The 22,247-nt window shown below is 43.8% G+C and overlaps 1 protein-coding gene across 11 annotated transcripts in view; it reads right to left on the bottom strand.

Moving 5' to 3' along the window:
• The window catches only part of P4HA1 (prolyl 4-hydroxylase subunit alpha 1), an 87,003-nt gene that overhangs the window by 34,011 nt on the left and 30,745 nt on the right, over positions 1 to 22,247 (bottom strand). For all 11 annotated transcript variants that reach the window (XM_085882539.1, XM_085882536.1, XM_085882533.1 and 8 more), the window contains 5 exons: positions 20,819 to 20,970; positions 20,275 to 20,412; positions 19,927 to 20,166; positions 8,180 to 8,352; positions 7,833 to 8,009 (listed from right to left, as the gene is read on the bottom strand). In XM_085882539.1, the coding sequence (XP_085738665.1) occupies positions 7,833 to 8,009; positions 8,180 to 8,352; positions 19,927 to 20,166; positions 20,275 to 20,412; positions 20,819 to 20,970 (880 nt within the window). The remainder of the gene's footprint in view (positions 1 to 7,832; positions 8,010 to 8,179; positions 8,353 to 19,926; positions 20,167 to 20,274; positions 20,413 to 20,818; positions 20,971 to 22,247) is intronic.

Below are 22,247 nucleotides of genomic sequence, written 5' to 3'. Positions count from 1 at the left end.
CAAGCCTTTGGGCATCGGTATTGCAGCATTCTCTGAGGTTTGGAGACCGGATTGTGGTAAAATCATGGCGGTGATATCATAGCAGGTGGCTACACCTACGATTGGTCTGGTCGCTCTGATAGTTACCATGCCCAAGGAGTTGCTGTAGCTGTGTACAATAAGCTGACCAATGATAATTGAGTTAACACTGGTCAACGAACGTTTTATGAGACTAAGGAGATTCATCACTCCTTGGGTGTCATTTCCCTGGTCTCTGTTTATGCTCCGACTGAGTCGAGTGATCTCACCGTGAAGGATGCATTCTACGCCACACTCGAGTCTGTGGATGATCATTGCCCCAGGCGAGATACTCTTCTCGTCTTGGGAGATTTCAATGCATCAACGAGAAATGAGAGGGATGGTTATGAGACATGTGTTGGTCCCCATGGGTGTGGAACTGTGAACCAGAATAGCACTAAGTTCCTTGACTTTGCAAGACGTCATGGACTTAGGGTGGCTGGTTCATGGTTTCAGTACCCACAGGTTCATCGCTGGACTTGGTATTCCAACGCTGGCGGTGTGGTAAAGGAGATTGACCATGTGCTCATTGATGGTCGATGGAGGATGATCCAGAACTGCAGGGTCTTCCAGAGTGCTCAGTTCTTCAATACTGACCACAAGTTTGTTGGAGCAACTCTGAATTTGCAGCTTAAATTCAGTAGAATGGTACCATCCCAGCCTTGGCTAGATGTTGGCAAGCTCAAGGATGAGAGGGTAGCTGAGGAGTTTGTGAACAGGCTGAGTGTGGATTGGGGGGGGGGGTGGGGGTGAGTCTGGGTACTTTGGAGAATCCTGAAGAGTGGTGGAGTGCCTTCAAGACCACCATCCTTGATGTTGCCGGTGGATGTCTTGGAACTCAGCGTAGGGTGTAGAAGGGACAAGGGTCTCTCAAGGGATACTGGATAGCATTGACCAGATTCACAGGGCCAGGCTGAACGGCAGAGCTAAGCTGTTCAGGGAGCAGAGGCGTAAAACTGTATGTGTACTCAGGGTGGACAAAGAGGCCTATGTGTGAGGAGGAGGAATGGGGATGGGCCAGGCATCTGCCTGGGCGATGGCCAGACGGAGGCCCCTGGAGTACCAGCGATGCGCTGCTCCGGCACATGCTCCCATACCTGACCTCACCTTTCATTTATTTATTTATTTTATGTTGAAGGCTCCAGTCACGGACAAAATGGTCCTTATCGAAGCCAGGCCTTAAATAAAGAGAAATAAAAGAGAGAATGTAAAGTCTTCTTCTTCTTCTTTCGGCTGCTCCCTTTCGGGGTCGCCACAGCGGATCATCCGTATGATCCACATTGTGATTTGGCACATGTTTTATTCCGGATGCCCTTCCTGACGCAACCCTGGTCGCCTCTTATGACACAGGGATATGGTACAACTATTTTAACCGGGGTATACACCGGCCCAGTATACTGGTACTCATTTCGCCGACCTCGGAAGGATGACAGGCTGAGTCAACTCCTGGTGTATTAATTCAGTGGCCCAACGGGGCTTGAACTCAGGACCTTTTGGATCCCAAGCCGCTGCCCTAACCACTGTGCCAACACCAGGATAAAAGAGAGAATGTAAAGTGAGGAGTGAAAATGAGTGAGTAAGAAAAGTGTGTGATGTTTGTTTGCAAGAAAGATATTAAAGCTAGCCGGGTAGGTTTTGTTGGAGTGAGACAGAAAGTAAGACCAGCAAACCTGATACGGAGAGTGCAAGATGGTTCCGGACACCACTTTTACGCTCCTAAATCAGAATGGTAGTACTACCTTGAGCGGTTGCTGTCTACAACCTACTACCTAACATGGTATACAGTGCCTATAGAAAGTCTCCACACTCTTTCAACATTTTCACCTTTTGTTGCCTTATAGCCTGGAATTAAATGGCATTGAACCAAACTTTTTCCATCTTTATTTACACTTTGTGACCTACAACATTGAAGTGAAAAACGAATTCTACAAATTTCAGAAAACTATTTTAAAATATGAAACGAGAATATCTTGGTTGGACAAGTATCCACTCCCCTTATAATTTGAATTGTAAATGAGCTCAGGTGCAACAAATCACCTTCAAAATGACACACCAAGTTAATTGGCCTCCACCTGTGTTAAATAGTAGTGATTCTGATTATTTCAGAATAAAATCAGCTGATCGTAGGTTTCCTCTGATGGGAAGTACATTTCACAGAAAAGACTCAACCATAAGCCCCAAGGAGCTTTCAAAAGACCTCTGGGATAAAGTTGTGGAAAGGCACAGATCAGGGGATTGGTATAAAAATATTTCAATGGCCTTGAATATCCCTTGGAACACAGACAAGACACACATTAAGAAATGGAAGGCGTATGGTACCACCAATACCCTGCCGAGACCAGGCCGTCCCTTCAAACTGGATGACCAAGCAAAGAGGAGACTGATCAGAGAGGCCACCAAGAGGCCAATCCCAGGCAAAAAGTAATTACTACATTCTTTTCCTGCAGTAATTCTCTGCAGACTACTGCAGAAGGACATGTTACCAACTCTAATATATGAGTACTCTCATATACCATTGTTCTAACTGTAGCATTTTTGCCTGGGAATGGCAAGTTTGAAAGAGCTACATGCCTTTACGGTAAAGACTGGTCACTCTATGCATGTGACAACAATATCCCAAGCACTCCACAAGTCTGGCCTGTACGGTAGGGTGGCAAGAAGGAAACCATTACTCAAAAAGCATACCTTCAGTCCCGTCTGAGGTATGCAAAAAACCACTCTGAAGATTCTCAAGCCACGTGGCAAAAAGTTTTGTGGTCTGACGAAACCAAGATGTAAATTTTTGGCCTAAATGCAAAACGTTACGTTTGGCACAAACCCAACACTGCACATCACCCAAGGAACACCATCCCTACTGTGACACATGGAGGTGGCAGCATCCTGTTATGGGGATGTTTCTCATCAGCAGGGACTGGGGGACTTGTCAGGATGGAAGGGAAAATGGATGGAGCAAAATACAGAAAAATCCAAGAGGAAAACCTGCTGCCCTATGCAAGAAAGCTGAAATTTGGACGAAAGTTCACCTTTCAGCATGACAACGACCCGAAGCACACAGCCAAAGCTACACTGGAGTGGCAAAGGAACAAAAAGATAAACATTCTTGAGTGGCCCAGTCAGAGCCCTGACCTAAATCCAATCGAAAATTTGTGGCATGACTTAAAGATTGCTGTCCATCAATGCTCCCCACACAAGTTGACTAAGCCTGGACAGTTTTGGACAGAAGAATGGGCAAATGTTGCCCAATAAAGGTGTGCAAAGTTGGTAGAGACCTATCCCAACAGACTCACAGCTGTAATTTGTGTCAGGAAGAAGCTGGATGTCATGGTCAGCAAGCATTGGTTGTGGTATTTGTGGATAAGCATTAGTAAATCCGTATTAATGAATGATTAAAATAGACGGTTCCATGTTATAAGTTTGTTGCAGCACAAATCACTGAATTGTATTATAAACTGCTTGGTGTTATGGGATAATTTTGACTGTGGATGGCAGTATTGAATTGTAAACTGCTTGGTGAGATTCGTGAAAATGCTTGAATGTACTAAGACGAAACCTCCAGTGTAGATGAGAATCACATTTGCTGGAAGGCACAGGATCATTCTGTTACTACATAAACCCATGCGAGGGAAATAAAGGGAGATGGGACACATGTATATCGATTGTCCCCGTGCTCAATTCAACTCGGATAAGTGAACGGGGTGTTAATGTTCAGAGTGGTTAATGTGTGGAGCCGATTATAATTAGGTTGACTAAAACTCATTAAGATTGTGTATCGGGAAATAATTCATTTGAACTCTTCAATCATCCTGAACGGGCCAGCGCAAGAGAGAGAGAGAACAACGCGACGCAAATCGAGCGTTGGACAGCCCCGACGGATGTTGCAAGGACATCGAGTGAGAACGACGCGACAGGACTTGATCATTCGACAACCTCGGCGGATGAGGTGAACATGCGCGAGTTGAGTCAGCAGGACAGGGACACTGGGAGGAAACAACTCAATGTGGGAATCGGAGTTGGACATTGTATGTAATGGTGAACTTCCTCATTTGACTTTGCATCTGTTTCTTTGAAATACAAGTTTCAAAAAGGTTGTGGCGTTGATGTGATGTGGTAGCTTTAACGTCACTCAGAAGTCACAGACTCCAACTGACAAAGATCCACTTGATTGGTAGCCGACGTGTATGATCGTTCATACTTGTGAAACGCAAACCTTGGGTGGCATTTGTTGAGAACGAGCTGAGTTCAGCACCACGAACAACATACGTACACTAAGAGGGAAAGAAACCCCAAGGTGTATACCAACATGCTGTCAAACGTGCTTCCACCAAGTATTAACTCAGGGTGGTAAACACTTATCCAACCAAGATATTCTAGTTTTGTATTTTGAATTAATTTTCTGAAATTTGTAGAATTTGTTTTTCACTTGGAAGCTGTGGGTTACGATGTGTAAATAGAAGTCTGATTTAATGCAATTTAATTCCAGGCTATAAAGCAACAAAAGGTGAAAATGTTGAAAGGGATGTAGATTTTCTATAGGCACTGTATATCTGCTGTGTTCCATAAACAAAGATCAAATTTAGTGTTGCATATCTGTTGTCATATCTTTACCTTCATCATGCTCAATGATTAGGGCAAAACCCACACCCTCTCCACCCACCTCACAAAAAAAACATGCTATTCATGAGAGAAACAGCAAAGAGCTATTGTGGGAGTGCTCCAAAACTCCCTTCACTACATTAAATGCAGTCAACACACCTGTCAGACCTTGCAGTATGTATGGATAAACATAATCATAAATTGATTATTAGCCCCCGTTTGACGCTGGTCCGAAATGGGGGCTGATGGATTTTGTCTCGATTTTCATGTCAATGCGTTCGCCCGCACCCATATCTCTGACAAGTATGTACCGATTTCATTTGTACTTGGCAAAAAGACAACACATGAGGGTATACATATGCACATACTTTTTTTTTCCAAGTTCAGATCCAAGATGGCTGACTGGCAGCCATTTTAGTTATTAAAAAAAAAAAACTGATGTTAAACACGTCCTCAACCATTTCTCAGACATTCATTTACCTATGTTGATTAAACTCGGTAAAGAGATAACGAATGGTGGCTAGCATATGCACGTCATTCTTTTTCGACATCAGATCCAAGATGGCCAACTGGCCGCCATTTTCTTACTTAAATGTGTCCCTAACCATCCCTCAGACATGCACGGTCCGATTTTGTTCAAATTTGGCACAAGCACAGTCCGTGATAGCATACACATACAACTCACTTTATTTTGCGATGTGACCAAAGATGGATGACTGGCAGCCATTTTAGTTGTACATAAATAAGGGCCAGCCGTTCAACTCCGTGCAGCAAAATTACTAAAACAGCAGGGGCTATGACATTTTATGTCTTTTTTACTCATTTTATCTACATTAGGTTACATTAAAACACTGCATCAATTACCTACCTGACTCATCCAACTAGTTTTGTCAGAACTCATCCATAATGTTTTGATATATCATGTATATATCTTGTTTTTGGCCCCATCTCTCAATGGTGAAGAATCACTTGAAAAACAAAAAAAAAATCCTCGAATCTGGATCAGCACCAAAATCGAATAAATTTGTCCTTATCAGACACCCAACCGGTCCACCAAGTTTCGTCCGCATCAGTCGACAACCTTTTGAGATATCCTGCTCACAGACAAACAACCAGGCAGTGTTGAAAAAAAACCTCCATCCACCTTCGGTGCCACAGGTAATAAAAGGTTTTAGTCATTGGTGTAAAGGTTTTTGATGGATCGACTCTCGCACATTTTAAGAAAATATCAGGTGACTCAACCTGTTGGTCACTACCCTGTGATAATGTTTATTTCCTCACCGCCAGAAAGAGAGAGCACAAAGGAAAAGAATAGAGAAGTGAGGTAGAGAAAGGAGACACGAAAGAGAAAACAGCAAAAAAAAAAACAAAACAAGTAAAATAAACCAATGTCACCCGCAGGGTGACCCGTATCTTGCCAAAAGGTGACCATGTGTGACTTCTTTAAGGTCACACTGAGGTGAACAGAGCTGCTATCCACCAGGAGCGACTCCTTGAGGAATATCTGCCTACGAGAGATTCCGATGAGAATCGTTCTACAGAGTAACCATGAAAAATATGCGTTTGCCTCATAACGTCACCAAATGACATCATAATGTCTCAAGCTTGACATATCTAGAAAGCACTCAGAGGTGTTCAATTTGAGGTACTACACGATATGGTTCCTAAAACTTGAAAATTTGACCTTGGGGTCAAATATGTTTGACCTCAGGCGCTAACCATGAAGGTCAAGGCCGATCGCCACCAAAAACTAATCAGCTGAGCGCCAGACCATATACTACATTCCCATAAAGGTTGGAGACGATTAGATTAAAATTACTCAAAAAATAAGGGTTTTGTCGACTCCCCTGATTTGCGACAAAGTGACCTTGACCTTTGACCTTGACCTTCAAAATTTTATGTGCTGAAAGGGACCTCTACAGGCCTCTGATATGCGAAGTTACAAAAATTTCCAATGATAACTGTGCTCTGCAGAATTTTTTATACGTGATTACAGACAAAAAAAAAAAACATATGAAGGTCAAGGCCAATCGCCACCAAAAATTAATCAGCTGAGCACCAGACCATGAACTATATTCCCATGAAGTTTGAAGACGATCCGATCAAAAATACTCAAAAAATAAGGGTTTCGTCGACTCCCCTGATTTGAGACAAAGTGACCTTGACCTTCAAAATTTTGTGTGCTGAAAGGGACCTCTATAGGCCTCTGATATGCGAAGTTACAAAAATTTCCAATGATAACTGTGCTCTGCAGAGTGATTTATACGCGATTACAGACAAAAAAAAAAACATATGAAGGTCAAGGCCAATCGCCACCAAAAATTAATCAGCTGAGCGCCAGAGCATGACCTATATTCCCATGAAGTTTGAAGACGATCCGATCAAAATTACTCAAAAAATAAGGGTTTCGTCGACTCCCCTGATTTGCGACAAAGTGACCTTGACCTTCAAAATTTTGTGCACTGAAAGGGACCTCTATAGACCTCTGACATGCGAAGTTACAAAAATTTCCAATGATAACTGTGCTCTGCAGAATTTTTTATATGTGTTTACAGACAAACAAACAAACAAACAAAAAAAAAAAACAAAAAAAAATAGCATACAAGCTGACTAACATATCTTGCAAAAACTTTGTTTTGGCAAGATAACAAAACAATAGAGGAAAAGAAGAGATGGAAGAAGGAAGAAGTGAAGGAGAACAGAGGGAGGGAGAGAGAGAGAGAGAGAGAGAGAGAGATAGAGAAAGAGAGAGAGAGAGAGAGAGAGAGAGAGAGAGAGAGAGAGAGAGAGAGAGAGAGAGAGAGAGAGAGAGAGAGAGAGAGAGAGAGAGAGAGAGAGAGAGAGAGAGAGAGAGAGAGAGAGAGAGAGAGAGAGAGAGAGAGAGAGAGAGAGAGAGAAAAGAGGGAGAAAAAGGAAGGGAGAAAAGAAGAGAGAAAAGAAGAGAGAAAGGAAGAGAGAAAAGAAGAGAGAAAAGAAGAGATAATTGAAGATTTGACGGAGAGAAGATTAATGATTTCTCATGAGATTTACTAGAAATCAAAATCTCATGAGAAGTTTCTGAAATGTCCATGCTCCATATTGCCATTCCACTTATCCTATTAAGCATCACAATTAACTTCCATTAATTAAACCGTCACACTTATTCACATAACACACTTTCGTTCCCCAAATATGATACATACCCTTGGATTGGCCAAAGCTTTAACTTTAACCATTTCCTTTTCTGAGATGATGTCATGGTAACGCAATATGCGAGGTTGGTCCCATTCCTCTTCTTCCTTGACGGGTGCGAGTGTGAGCTGTGGGTGATGCGCTTTGTCTTGATAACGGCAGAAGAGACGACTCTGCCTGCGTGGTGTCTGTTGGTCAAAGCAGGAAAAGTGTGGTGGGAGTAAGGCCAGGCAATAGTAACCATTAGCTTTAAGGAAGTTTGATTAAAGAAAAATGGTGACAATAGATCATGAAACATATCCATTGTTCTTCACCACATACGACATCATGAGATTATGCATAGAAGCAAAAAGCTCACCATTTGGATAGACTCGCCACGGCAAAGCTCTTCATATCTTTCCCGCTCAATATTGATGAAGCTGTCCTGATTCCCCTCATTTTCTTTTGTCTTTTCTGTTGAATTGAATTTGCCTTGCTTTATCAGGAACTCATAATAACGCACATTTCCTGTGGCTCTAACGTGGCTTGGATCTGCAGAGAAACACAGCAACATTGTTTGAAGTTTTTGAACCACCTCTCATTGGTAGAGTGAAATGATCAGGTGATAAGAACCCCAATTATTGGGGGAAACTTCAGCATACCCATCATATTGGTAGGAATTGCCAACATTTATATTTTGTGATATTATCAAGGTTATGCAACTTGAATCCATCATCCATGACATTCTCAAAAATGTTTATTTTTGGCATGATAATTGTGAAAATTTTCTCGATCTCAAAAGTCCTATATTTTACCAAGATGGCCTGAATAATAAAAAAGGATCTGGTTCCAGTAACTTGATCAACTGTCCTATAAATGAGACTTTATACTACCTAGAGTGAATATATATATATATATATATATATATATATATATATATATATATATATGCAATACTTTTGGCCAATTACCTCCACCACTGAAAGTAGACGTAGGTTTTATTTGTAACCGTTTGTTTGGCTGTGAACAGGAGATTGCAAAAAGTTATTGACGGATTTGGACGAAACTTGGAGGACCAGCTTGGGTGTGTGACAAGGCCAAATTAATTTCATTTGAGTGAAGATTTGTATATGAGAATTTTTAGATTTCTAAAGTGATTCTTCACAATTGAGAAATGGGACCAAAAACGATATCTCAAAAAGTTGTGGATGGATTACGACAAAACTAGATGGATGATTGGTGAGGTGACAAAAAAAAGCCAATTGGATTTTGATTCAGGTCCGGATGCAGATTCGGCCAATCAGTGGGATACAAAACGTAAACTGTTCAGCCTGGAGGAGGTATGTGGTCTACCTAGTGCCGTTCTCGCTGGGCGTTTTATCTACCAACTTGCCTTCTTTCCTCCTCTTTTATATAGAGTTGAGGCTCATGGAAAAGGTAGAACACAAGACTGACCAGGAAGTAACAGAACAAAAACAGTAGAAACTTTTGGATGGATCGACTCCGGCCACTATAGAAACCATGAAAAAAAATGTAAAGATTGGTTTTCGTGTTCAATGTACAGGTGACCCTCGTATAACACGTGTTCTGATAACGCATTCTCATGACAGCACGGATTTCATTCAACAACTGGGCTACGTCATTCTGAGCGAGTCGTTCACTCACAAAGGCCGAAACTGTGGCTGCAAAGTGTGTAACAAGTGGCATTGGAGATAATGATCAAGTGAAGAAGAAGTCAAGAAAGTCTCATTCATTGGAAGTGAAATTAAAAGTTTTAAATTGCTTTGATAGAGGTGAGCACAGCATTAAAATTCAGAGATGGGACTTCATGATTCTACATTGAAAACCATTCATGACAATCGTGATAAAATCCATAAAAGTGCACAGACAACAACAAATATCAGTGTTACCAGAACAGCAAGATCTCGGCCTGATGTTATTGAGAAAATGGGAAGATGCTGACCATGTGGATAGAGCATTAGAATCATAAGAACATGCCCTTGTCTGGAATAGACATTCACGAGAAGGCGAGGAGTTTGTATGGCGATCTAACCAAAGATACCAATGATCCAGTGCCTTTTGCTGGCAGTCATGGGTGGTTCGAGTGCTTCAAGAGTCTCCATGCGTTCCACAATCTAAAGTTGACTGGGGAAGCTCCTGCTGCAGATCATGCCGCCGTCGAAAAATTTCCAGCTGTCTTCAAATCAGTTATTGCGGATGGAGGTTACACACCAAGCTAGGGGTTTAACCTTGATGAAACTGGACTTTATTTGAAATGCATGCCCTGCCACACTTTCATCTCCATCAACATCAACTCTGGCCTGAGGCAGTGATTGAGTTCAGTATGTTTCACAGAGGCTAAAGTCAGTGAAGCAAGGCAACTGATTGTGGACATCGCCCTGTAAGTGGGACTTGAGGAGGTCGACGAAGATGATGTTGAGGATTTGCTTCTCTCATATAAGGAGGATCTGAGCAATGAAGATCTTCTAGCTCTGGAGGGGGAGGGTATCAGAGAGGACTCAGAATCAAGTCCTGAGGAGGTTGTGCGTGTTAAAACCCTCATGACGAAGGTCATGGCTAAAGGTTTAAAATTGGTCGATGAAGCCACGGCCATCTTTGATGAACATGATCCCGGCTGCATGAGAAGTTCCAAGGTACGGAGGGAGATGGAGAATGTCCTGAAATGTTACAAGGAGGTCTATGAACAGAAAATGAAGGCAGCCACTCAAGTCTCCATTACGAAGTTCTTCAAAAAATAGCCCAAGCGAGTCACCCTCCATTCCATCTTCTGAGCCTTCAACCTCAACAGGATAACCTGCCACAAGCAATATATACTGTATCCAACCACAATCATGACAACACATATTAAAAAGTAATTCAATTTAATGTTTTATATTTGTTATATATTTTATTTATGCATTGGTGACTGCTTTTTTGAGGTTTATCTGGAGGTCTTCAACCTTAAAAGTTTGAAATCTTCCCCGTTTGGAACATAACGCCCATTTCTAGATGTTAAATATCGCCCCATAACACGGTGATGGAAGTCCCTACAGCCGCAGCTGACGCTCACGGACTATGCAGGTAACAAATCTCATTTGAGTCTCTCTCAGCAACCGCTCGTTGGACACAAAGTCTGACCAGCAATAGCCAAGGATTTTCTGAAGAGACTTGGTCCCAAAGGAATGAAGTCTCCATCTCAGATCCCTGGTCATAGTCCAAGTCTCACATCCACAGAACAAGACGAGAAGCACCAAGGAACTGAAGACTGGAACTTTCGTCCTCCTGCACAGGTACCAGCAACGCCACACCCTATGATCCAATGAATCCATGACTCCCCAGGCCCGACCCAGACGTCTGTTGACCTCGGGCTCACAGCCAGCAGAGACATGAATATCACTGCCAAGGTAAGTGAATCTCTCCGTGACCACAATGTCCTCGACACAAATGGGTACAGACAGGATAGTAGCATCCAAGATGTCATTGAAAGCCTGGAGGACCTTAGTTTTGACCCAGGAAACCCATCATCTCAGAGGCTCAGAGTCCTCATTCAGCACCTCGAGGACCCCCAAAAGGATATCCAGTCTCCGCAAAGATGAATGCATCATTTGCGAAATCAAGGTCAGAGATGTTGACATTCCTAAGCGATGCACCGCAGCTTGATCTCTCCGACATCCTCTCGAGAACCCGGGCAGTACACACCCCTGACGAACTCCAGTAACAACTCGAAATAAGTCAGAAATGGTATCACCACATTTCACAGCGCTCTCAGTACCAGAATATAGTTCAGACATCAGATTGATCAGTTTTGGTGGCACCCCACGAAGGCTAAGAATCCTCCAGAGGGCATCCCGATTCACTGAATCAAACACTTTACAGAAATCAACATGGGCTGCAAGCAGCCACTGCTGAAACTCTCGTCTGCGTTCGGTGAGGACCTGAAGAGCAAGGATATGGTCAATCTTTGACCTCTTTGGTGTAAAGCCTGACTGCTCTGGACACTGGTGCTCAAGCGGATGGTGGCGAACACTATCGAGAATTATCCGAGCAAGCAGACTTTACCCGGCACAGAGAGCAGTGTCACCCGTTCGGTAGTTGTTGCAGTCTTGGCAATCACCCTTCCCTTTCCAGAGAGGGAAAACAAGGCCCCTCTTCCAGTCAGTTGGGATGATGCCTGTGTTCCAGGCAGAGCACAGAACTGCATGCAATGACACGAGTACAGCATTTCCACCAGCCTTGAGAAGTTTAGCATGGATGCCACAGATCCCAGGGGCTCTTCCACATTTCAACCGGTTCACCGCAGCCTGTGTTTCCACAAACAATGGTGGACCACAGTTGATTGTAGGGTCAGCAGTGGGGATTGCAACAACCCTGTCATCCAACTCGACAGCTGGTGGATCAGCCTGCTATAGCCACTCAAAGTAACTGGCCCAGTGAGCCTTCACTTTGGACTCCTCTCTCTCAAGAACCTACCACCTTCTGCTCAAACTGCAGCACACCGAGGGATGGGCTTGGAGGAACGCAATGCATGAATTCCCCTGTAAGCAGGACGAGAATCACTTGACTACAGGTGATGCTCTATCCCCTCACAGATTCCTCGCACATAGGCCTCCTTGTCCACCCTTTGCACACGTACAGTTTTACGCCTCAGCTCCCTGAACAACTCAGCTCTGCCATTCAGGTCAATGGTATCCAGCATCCCTTGAGACAAAATCCTTCTTTACCCTACGGTGAGTTCCAAGACATCTACAGGCAACGTCAAGGATGGTGGTCTTGAAGGCACACCACAACTCTTCAGGATCCCCCAAAGCACCCAGACCCCCCAAATCTCCACTCAGCCTGTTCGTAAACTCCACAGCTACCGTCTCATCCTTGAGCTTGCCAACATCCAGCCTATGCTGGGATGGTAACATCCTCCTGAATTTAAGCTGCAACTTTCGAGTTGCTACAACAAGCCTGTGGTCAGTATTGAGGAACTCAGCACTCTGATAGACCCTGCAGTTCTGGATCATCCTCCAGCGAACATCAACGAGCACATGGTCATTCTCCTTTGCCACACCGCCAGCGTTGGAATACCAAGTCCAGCGAATGAGCCTGTGGGCGCTGAAACCATGATCCAGCCACCCTCAGTCCATGACTTCTTGCAAAGTCAAGGAACTTCGTGCTATTCTGGTTCACAGTTCCAGACCCATGGGGATCAACACGTGTCTCATAACCATCCCTTTAAGTTCCAGTCGATGCATTGAAATCCCCCAAGATGAGAAGAGCATCTCGCCGAGGGCACTGATCAACCGGACTCGACTGTGGCATAGAATGTGTCCTTCACAGTGAGATCACTCGCCTCTGTTGGAGCATATACAGAGACCAGGAAAATGACACCCAAGGAGTGACGAATTCTTAGTCTCATAATACGCTCGTTGACAGGTGTTCCCTCAATTATCATTGGAGTCAGCTTATTGGACCTAGCTACAGCAATTAAATGGGCATGGTTACCATCAGAGCCAGCAAACCAATAGTAAGTGTAACCACCCGCCATTATCTTGCCACAATCCGGTCATTGAACCTAAGAGAGTGCTGTAACAGCAATGTCCAAACACTTGAGCTCAGATGATAACAGACACAGGTGATCATCCTCTCTTTGGGATAGGACATTCAAGGCACCCACCCAAAGGGACCACCTTAGGTTAACCCAAAGAGACCGCCGTCTGTTGGACGACACCTCAGCACCACCCCAACCTGACCCGGGAATGTTACCCCGTGGTTTCCCTCCTATCATCAAAGATTGGGGGTTCCGAAGGCTTTGCCCCAATCCCGTCATCCGGTGAGCTGCCGTGTGAAGGGCAGCTGCATAGGAGGTACTCCCACGGAGTGGGTTTTCAGATTTTTTTTTTCTTTTGGAATGTTTTGCTCTTCAAACCCACAAAAGCTCAATAAGTTCACATGTGAATCATGGGACAATTTTTGTGCTGCCACACAACGAAGACAAGAATCTGCCTACTTCAACTTACCAAAGCCAGTTACTATCACATAAACATCACAACTGGTATTCAACATACACTTCAGCAAAAAAATATCAAACTTGTAGAACAAAGGATGCAGGCACAAGATGGGGGAGATAAATCAATGCAGAGTACAAGTAATACATCTGCAACACATGCCCATTAACCAGAAACAGACATGATCCAGCATCCTCAGTATGACATAACCAAATGCATCAGTTTCCAGAATGACAAATGTTCATACAAAGATAATTGAAAGTTGGAAGATGTTCATCCTCTCACACTGCATGCAGCTGTTAAAACTTTAAAACATACTGCTGATATGAGAAAAGTTGAGTGCATGCGCATTGAGCTCTCTGAAGGTTATAGAGCAGGAAGTGACACAATTGCAGGTGACGTTGTAGTACACATGTCCTATTGCAGTTCCTACAGTCACAGCAGAATAGTTCCCCAGACAGCACCAAATTTGAAGCATTTTTGACAGCTGTCCAATAACATGCAGAGGGGAGTAATTGAAGGGTTGGAAGTCGGCAAAAAGTCTGATCTCAGAGAAGGATTTCGAGAACTACTTCATACGGGAATTGATAAACCAAATTATTGAAGTGTAAATTGAAAAAGATAAAAAAAATAAAATAAAAAAATAACTGCATTCAAAAGACATTTGGATGGAAAATTTATGTCTGGCATCCTCGTTTTCAAAGCGAGTCAGAGATGATCTTCTCAGACTTGGTCCCAAAAAGGGATGTATGCTGGGGCATGGGCCGCCGTTTCTCAAGATTAATCTGATGATGAATTGAATTAATCTGAGATGAATTGGATGATGTATAACTTTATGAGAAAGCTGACCAAGTACACTCGGTTTGTTTTGTGTCACAGATTATTCAAAGTGAAGTACAAAATTAAAGACTTGGCCTTGGTCTCAATATATTTCACAAAAGTATGTTGATGAATTTATCCCAGCAATTAGTTTTAATCTTCTTGCATGGATTGTTGAGAATGATGATGAATCACTTTCAATTGACCACCATGTTAATGTGCGAAAAACATCAGAGGCAGACACTTTATCCATCCATCCATTGGAACCATATTCTGTGCAGAGCATTGGTGCTGCCCAAGCAGTCTCCTTGGCTTTTGGGTACAATCCTGGACAGGTCGCCACTCCGACACAGGATACCAGCAAGCTGGCACTCATTTTTCTGACCTCGGAAGGATGACAGGCAGCGTCAACCCCACCTGGTATTAATTCAACAGCCGAGTGGGATTTCAACTCAGAATCCGAGGATCTCCAACCCACCACCCAAACCATTAAACCAACACCAGGCATACGGATACTTATCATTGCACAAGATATTGTGTATTACACTCATCATGGAAGAATACGAACACCCAAGCAGGTCGGATGGTGTGTATGCTGCAGTGCACACCTGACAAGTACCATGGAACGAGTATAAACTCTAAACTGGTTTGGACATTGCATCATCAAGACAAAACTGCAAGAAGTGAAAAGTTTCCTCGCAGAACGTCGCCTCGAGCAGCGGCAAAGAACAGTAATGCATACAAATACTGTTCCAGCTGTGTACCAGTGACCCTGGTATAGGATAACAATGACTTCCATGGAGAAACTCCTTCTGGAAAAATTACCACCTACTGCACAGCAGGCATTGTCATTCAGTGAGCAATTGAAAGGCCTTCTCAAAACTGATCCACACATCATGCTCGGTGGGAGGCTGGGGAAGCAGAGCGAGGGTGGGAGGCTGGGGAAGCGGAAACTTGGGGGAGTTTCTCCACGAAGTCCTCACGCAGTCGCCACATATTGGAAACTATCCCTCATTTTTCCGTGGGGCACCCAGCCAACTAGCGGGAGAAACTAGAGTGGGAATCGAGGAGGTCCGAGAGTGGGAATCAAGGAGGTCCGAGAGTGGGAATCGAGGAGGTCCGGGAGTGGGAATCGAGGAGGTCCGAGAGTGGGAACCTGGGAGCGTATGCTGAGGGTTGAACCGAGTGGGTTTGGAACTGTGATATTTGTGAAAAGCATTTACTTGTTGTAAGTGGAATAAGTATGATGAAGGTATAAAATAGAGCAGGACAAAAGGAAGTGGAGGGGAAGGCAGTGGGGGGAGGAAGAGACAAGGGAGGGAGAGAAAGAGAAGAGGGAGTGAGTGGGGTGGGGTCATGTGAGTGCCTCAAGGGTGGGGGAGAGGAGTCAAATGTGGAGGGAGAGGGGCAGGCAGGGGGGAGACGGGCAGTGAGTAGAGAAAGAGTGCTGTGTGTACTTGTGCACACACAGGATTATGATAACAGGCTCGTAGGTCCAGCAGGTCAACCAGGGTAGCGTTGCCGATTTATGACCAGAGAGTCCCAAACTGATCAAGATGGTACTAGCTCTGCCAGGCGGGTACCAGTTCAGAAGCGAGGTCCGGCCAGGTAGTTTGAATGTGGGATCAATGGATGGGAGAAGAGTCGAGGTTGTGGAGATGAAGCAGAAAAGAAGGTTGGAAGTGCATGTGCAGGAGACCAGATGGAAAAGAGACAGGGCGAGCAGGTTGTTAGGAGAATACAAGATGTTGCATGCAGGTGGGGATAGAAGGAGTAATTGCATGGGAATAATAGTACAGTATCAGAAGAAATCAGCAAGCAGGTGGTCAGAATGGAAAGGTGGGACGAATAGTTAAAGCATGGGTGGTGATACAGAGGCAAAAGTTGTGTGTTGTGTTGGTATATGGCCCACAAATGGGAAAGACTAGGGTGGAGAAGAGGGAATTCAGGGACACACTGGAGAGGATGATGGGAATGATTGAGCTGGAGGTGATGCTATGCGTTGCAGAGGACTTTAATGTGCATGCGGAAGTGGTGGAGCCTGGTGAAGAGGAATACATTGGTAAATTTGGTTGGGGAATGAGGAATAGAGAGGATCAAGAACTTGTGGAGCTGGTGGTGAGGAATGGGATGGCCATAGCTGGTTCATTCTTTCAAAAGTGGGAAAGCCACAAGATAAACTATAGGAGTGGACAGCATAGAACAGAACTGGATTTGGTGGTAGCAAGAAAGCAACAGTTGTGGAGGGTTCAGGATTGCAAGGCAGTGGTGGGAGAGCATGTTACCACCCAGCACAAGCCTGTGGTGTTTGTGGTAGGGATGAAGAAAAGGAGGGAGGCTAAGAGCAGGGGTCAGAATATTATTAGGCGGGGAAGTGTTGGGGCAATGTCGTCATAGAGTACAAGGAGAGGATGAGGGCAAGGTATGAGCAACTTAGCGAAAGAAGCACAAGGTTTGGAGGAGGAGTGGAAGAAGTATTGAGAGGCGTTTAGGGGAATTGCAGAATTTTGTGTGGAAGGACTTCAGGAAAGGGTGCATCATCAAAGGATAAAAACCAGGTTATGGCAGATGGAGGAAGTAGTAAAGGCAGTTGGTGAAAAGGAGGAGCTTTGGAAAAGAGAATATCAGGGATAGAGGGAGTCAACTGGATGCAGGATTGCTGCACCAGTATGGGCAAAAGAAGAAAGCAGCAAAGAGAGCTGTGGAGAAGGCGAGGAATGAAAGGGAAGAGGATAGTGTGAAGAAGATTATCTATAAATTGGTTCGTGACAGGGGTGTGGATAGCAAGGACATTAAGGATGGCGGTGATCGAGGATGGTGGCGAGAGGCTAGTGACAGAGAGGGGGGGCAGTATTGAATGTGTGGGAAGTATATTTTAAGAAGTTGTTGAACTGGGGAGGAAGTAACGGCAAGTTGGAGCTACCATATTATGTCGAGGGGAAAGTGGAGTTGGTGGAGATCATGGAGGAAGAGGTGCAGACAGCATTGAAGAGGATAAAGAAGGGAAGAGCACCAAGTGTTGATGAAAATTGGAGTGGGAGAAGTCGGAGTCAGTTGGACAATGAAGCTATTGAATACATGTATGGGAGAGGGTTCAATTCCGGAGGATTGGAGGGCAGGGTTAATCCTACCAATATGGAAGGGGAAGGGCAATGTTCAAGATCCAGGAAGTATAGAGGCAATACATTCCTAAGTTATGTCATGAAAGTGCTGGGGAAGATTCTGGATTGGAGGACAAGAAAGTGTGTGGAATTGGAGATCGGGGAAGAGCAGCAGGGATTTAGAAAGGGTAGGGGGGATAATGAATGGAACGTTCACACTGAGACAGCTGGTGGAGAAGAGGTTATAGATGCAAGGTGAAATGGCATTGGGATTTGTGGACCTGGAGAAGGCCTGCAACACTGTCCCAAGAGAGATGGTGAAGGAAAGGATGGACAAGGGGTTGAAAGGAAGGGTTTTGGTTGGTTCTAGGATGTCTGAGGAGTTCAGTGTGAACATTGGTTTGAGGCAGGGAAGTGCTCTCAGCCAACTCATGTTTATCATGTTGATGGAGCTGGTAGGCAGGATGGTAAATATAAAAAGGTATTCTGGGGAGGATATTGTATGCGGACGATCTGGCAGTTGTGGTGGAGAGTAGGTGGGAGAAGCAGGAAGTACTGGGGGAGTGGAAGAAGGCATTTGGGAAGCATGGGCTGAAGATGAGCAAGGAGAAGATGGAGGTGATGTAGGTCGGACAGCAGAGAAAAGAAATGAAGATCAGGTTAGAGGGGAAGGAGATCAGACAGAGAAATGTTTGAATATCTGGGGGAAGTGACCGGGGATGATAAGTCAGAGGATTCAGGTTGATGCGAATGCATGGAGGAAGGTGGAGGAGTAATGGCAGACAGAAAGATTAAGGAAATTGAAAGCACCAGCCTCCCTTTTCAGTCTGGAAAAGATGGCACTGATAGACAAAACAACAGAGGCTGCAGGTTTGCGAGAACAAGTGGGTCAGGATTGCAGGAGTGAAGAGGGTGGATAGAAGGAGGATGGATGAACTGAGGGAGGAGATTGATGTGCAGAGGAGCCTGATGAAATGCTAGCTGAGATGGGCAAGACACTTGGTGCAGATTTGGGGAAGAGAGAATGGCAAAGGGAGCAGATGGGTTGAGCTTGCAAGGTAGGAGTAAAAGAGATAGACCGCGATTGAGATGGGAAGATTGTATTAAGAGGGATATCAGTAAGGTGGGGGGGGGGGAGTGGAGAGAGTTATCTGAGGACAGAGGAAAGTAGAGGAGTATCGTGTTTAAGGCAGGGTAGAAACTTGGTACCATTGGACCTCACCCCTTAGAAAGGGAAGACGAGAGGAACATTCATGGTGATTATATCCACCTGGCATCAAGATCATTTTCATTGATAGTAGGGCAAGCCACCGAGATCAGAATAGAAAAGAGGTCAAGCATGCAGACGCTAATCATTGAGATTTATAACTGATGATATTGATAAAACCAACATGCTTGATAAAAGCTCCTGATGTACATACTTAGAAATTTCTCAAATTTCTCACCATTTTGGAATGAGTCAAAAGAGCAATAAATAATAATTTAATTTAACCAAAAGTTTATCATCCTAAAATATGTATTTTGGTGTCTGTCCATGATGACTGTGATGACTGTGTGTATTTTTGACCGTGATGCATTCGGTCATGACTTATTCAATCTCAATCAAACTTGACAATAGGACTAAGGGCCACATTATGGAAGTTGTCACTACTTCATTTCCCCACTCCCCAAGGGGGTTTTCCACCTTGAGCGACATCCATGTTAAGATAGGTAATTGTGGCGTTTTTCCAAGGCCGCTTCAAATAACAAAGTAATAACACTCATGATAATAGCACAATATTAATGTTATTACAAAACAATATCAACACTAATAATATCCCCCCCTCCTCAAGGAGTTTTAACTCCTTCAACAAACGCCGTGTTAACGTGTATAAATAGCTTATCGTGGGGCACCCCTCCCAGAGATTAAAAAAAATGAATTATAAAACACAAACTCAAATGATTACCTTTTTAAACAGTCGCTACGACTGTTTAACACTAAACTGAAAGGGAGAAAACTCAACGCTATTGAGGCCTGAGCCCGAATCGACTGTAATCGATATATCCCAGAGAGGATAACAGGACCCTTCTTGTCCCTCCCATCGGGAGTGGTTGTCCTAGTTAACCTAAATACATTAAAAGCCCATGTTTGTGATGCATTAATGAAGGTTGCCATTATACAAAGCAAAGGAAGAAAACAGTTGGTAAGGCACAAATGAATAGTAGACCGATACCTAATTCAATGAGTTTCCGTGTCAACATTAAGGCTCTTGGTACATTGCCTTGCTTGTACACAGAGTAACTGAGGTAGTCCAAAATGGTGGCCTTGTCTGTGTTGCTATGATTGTAGGAATCCAGTAAATGTAGAGCCTCTTCCATCCAAGATGCAGTGGGTGTGTAGTCCTCTGAAGTGTAGGCATCTTGACCCAGTTCAAAGCAGTCATCCGCTGACATCGGTGTAGGTGTATCGATACCTGCCACAATCACAAATAAGCAGGGTACTTGCCATATCGAGTCATATACAACTTTACCGGTGGATAAACAGATAGAAGCATGAAGTAAAGAAAATGAAGCTTACAAACCTGGCAGATCTCCTCTTGCCATTCTCTTTGTGCTCAACTTGTAGGTATCTTGCAAGCGAAGTAGGGCCTTGGCCGCCCCCTTTTGATCTTCAGTTGTTGGAAACGTTTGCCGCTGGACAGTCAAGTTTGATATGAACCCTGCAAAATCAGACGTCTCAGGTTCACTTGGTTCCTAAAGGACGGGTCAAATAGGATCTACACAAAGGGGCACTCACGATGCTGTTGTGAAAAAAATAATGTACAAGCTGCTATCAGTACCATTTGTAGAATAAAATGGATCGCAGCAATTTGCCAAATTAAATTTTTATTTCATTTACAGAATAAAATAAAAAATAACAAAGCAAATATCGTAAATAGGTGGGATGGATTATTGGACATGAAAGTGCTTGACTGTTAATGCAGAAAGAAAGACTTTCCTTCTTTTATTTTTATTTATTTTCTTGCAATGGATGAAGCTCATAAAGGAGCCAATAAAGGATTCCAATCGGTCCTATACATTTTATTTTGACCGAAGCATTAAGGCAGGAAAAAGGCAGGATCATACCTTCTGATGAGTCCTGCAGGACCATTTGCTCCAGATGTGACCATCCCTGGTTCAACCTTTTCAATAAATGAAAGGCATTGATGGGGTTCCCCAAGTATTCTTCCGGGTTGTTTGTGGCCATTTTGGAAATTTTTTCCGTCGTCTGCATCCATCTGCATTAGACAACAGACAACTTTCAGCGTCCACACAGTTCACCAACCTTAAGCGATATAGGACTGATTTGTTCAAATTGCTCATTACACTGCCGATAAATTTATTATATTTGCCGCTGGACTGCCTATAAATTTATTATATTCTTGCATTGTCAAGTAGTGGAAATTTGTTCTTCCAAATTTCCATATCATGCCAAATTGTACCTCATCCCAAACACAAGCAGGCAGTGTTGCTTCCCTCCCTGCCGACTTGGAAAGGATGAGATGCTGGTCTGACAGATTGAACATGTCATTCAATACAGGCAACTGTTACATTCTCAAATGTCTCACCATAAAGAATGTAAAAAAAAAAATTTAAACCCACCTATCAAATTAATTGATCAATCATTGGAAGAGGTTCAACCGCTCGAATATCTGGGCATCACAATCAGCCAAAACTTATTCTGGGCAGACCATATATTAAAGCTGGCCTCCAAAGCCAACCACCTCAGCATTCTCTATTGTGTCAAGGCCTTCCTTGGTAACATAAACCTCATATCCTACAAAGTTTTTGTCCATTGCTCAATGGAATACTGCCAACTGCTATAGGCTGGCACTCCAGCACCACGTGTCTCTCCTGCATTCTGTGGAATCTAAAGTCCTCTACATTATTAGAATCTCTTGTGATGACGTCAAAGCACAAGAACTGTTGCTTTCAATGCAGGCAGGTCAGCGGCCTCTGTTTTGTTATCTTATTACCGTCTCTCCCTAAATATAGCTCCCTCTGCTCTCTCTCTCTCTCAGCCCTACCCAGCAACCGCAGTATGCGTGCACTCTTCCAATAATGCCCTCCTGGTTAAACTCCCAAAATACAGGCTGACTGCACACCAAAACTATTTTGTTCCTCCATTCTCTTTATGGAAATGCCTTCCATCAGCTGTTCTCTCTCACTCTTCCCTTCAAGGGAGGAAGTAGCTGGTGCACAGTCATCTCAGGTCATTCCCATCCATTCCCACCATCATGATTATTACTTCCATTCATAGTTATTGTTAATAACCAGTAGCCAGTTCTTTTTAAACGTCTATTGTGTAAATTATCGTCTGTCAATTTTGAAGAAACTTCTCTCAAAAGCTGTACACGTCCAATGCTCAAGTGTGAAGTCCTGCAAAAAAAAAACCACCAAAACACATTCACAACAAAGCCTTTTTTTTTGCTCGTCAGCAAATCCTGGATGGGATTCAACACAGCCGAGATTCTCACGACTGGCTTAAAATGCTGAAGCCCTGTTTTCACGACGC

The sequence above is a fragment of the Eptatretus burgeri genome, chromosome 5, assembly GCF_056783735.1.
Source record: "Eptatretus burgeri isolate ZD-2024b chromosome 5, Ebu_testis_v1, whole genome shotgun sequence".
Taxonomy (NCBI): domain Eukaryota; kingdom Metazoa; phylum Chordata; class Myxini; order Myxiniformes; family Myxinidae; genus Eptatretus; species Eptatretus burgeri.
This window is presented reverse-complemented; position numbering and strand designations above follow the sequence as displayed.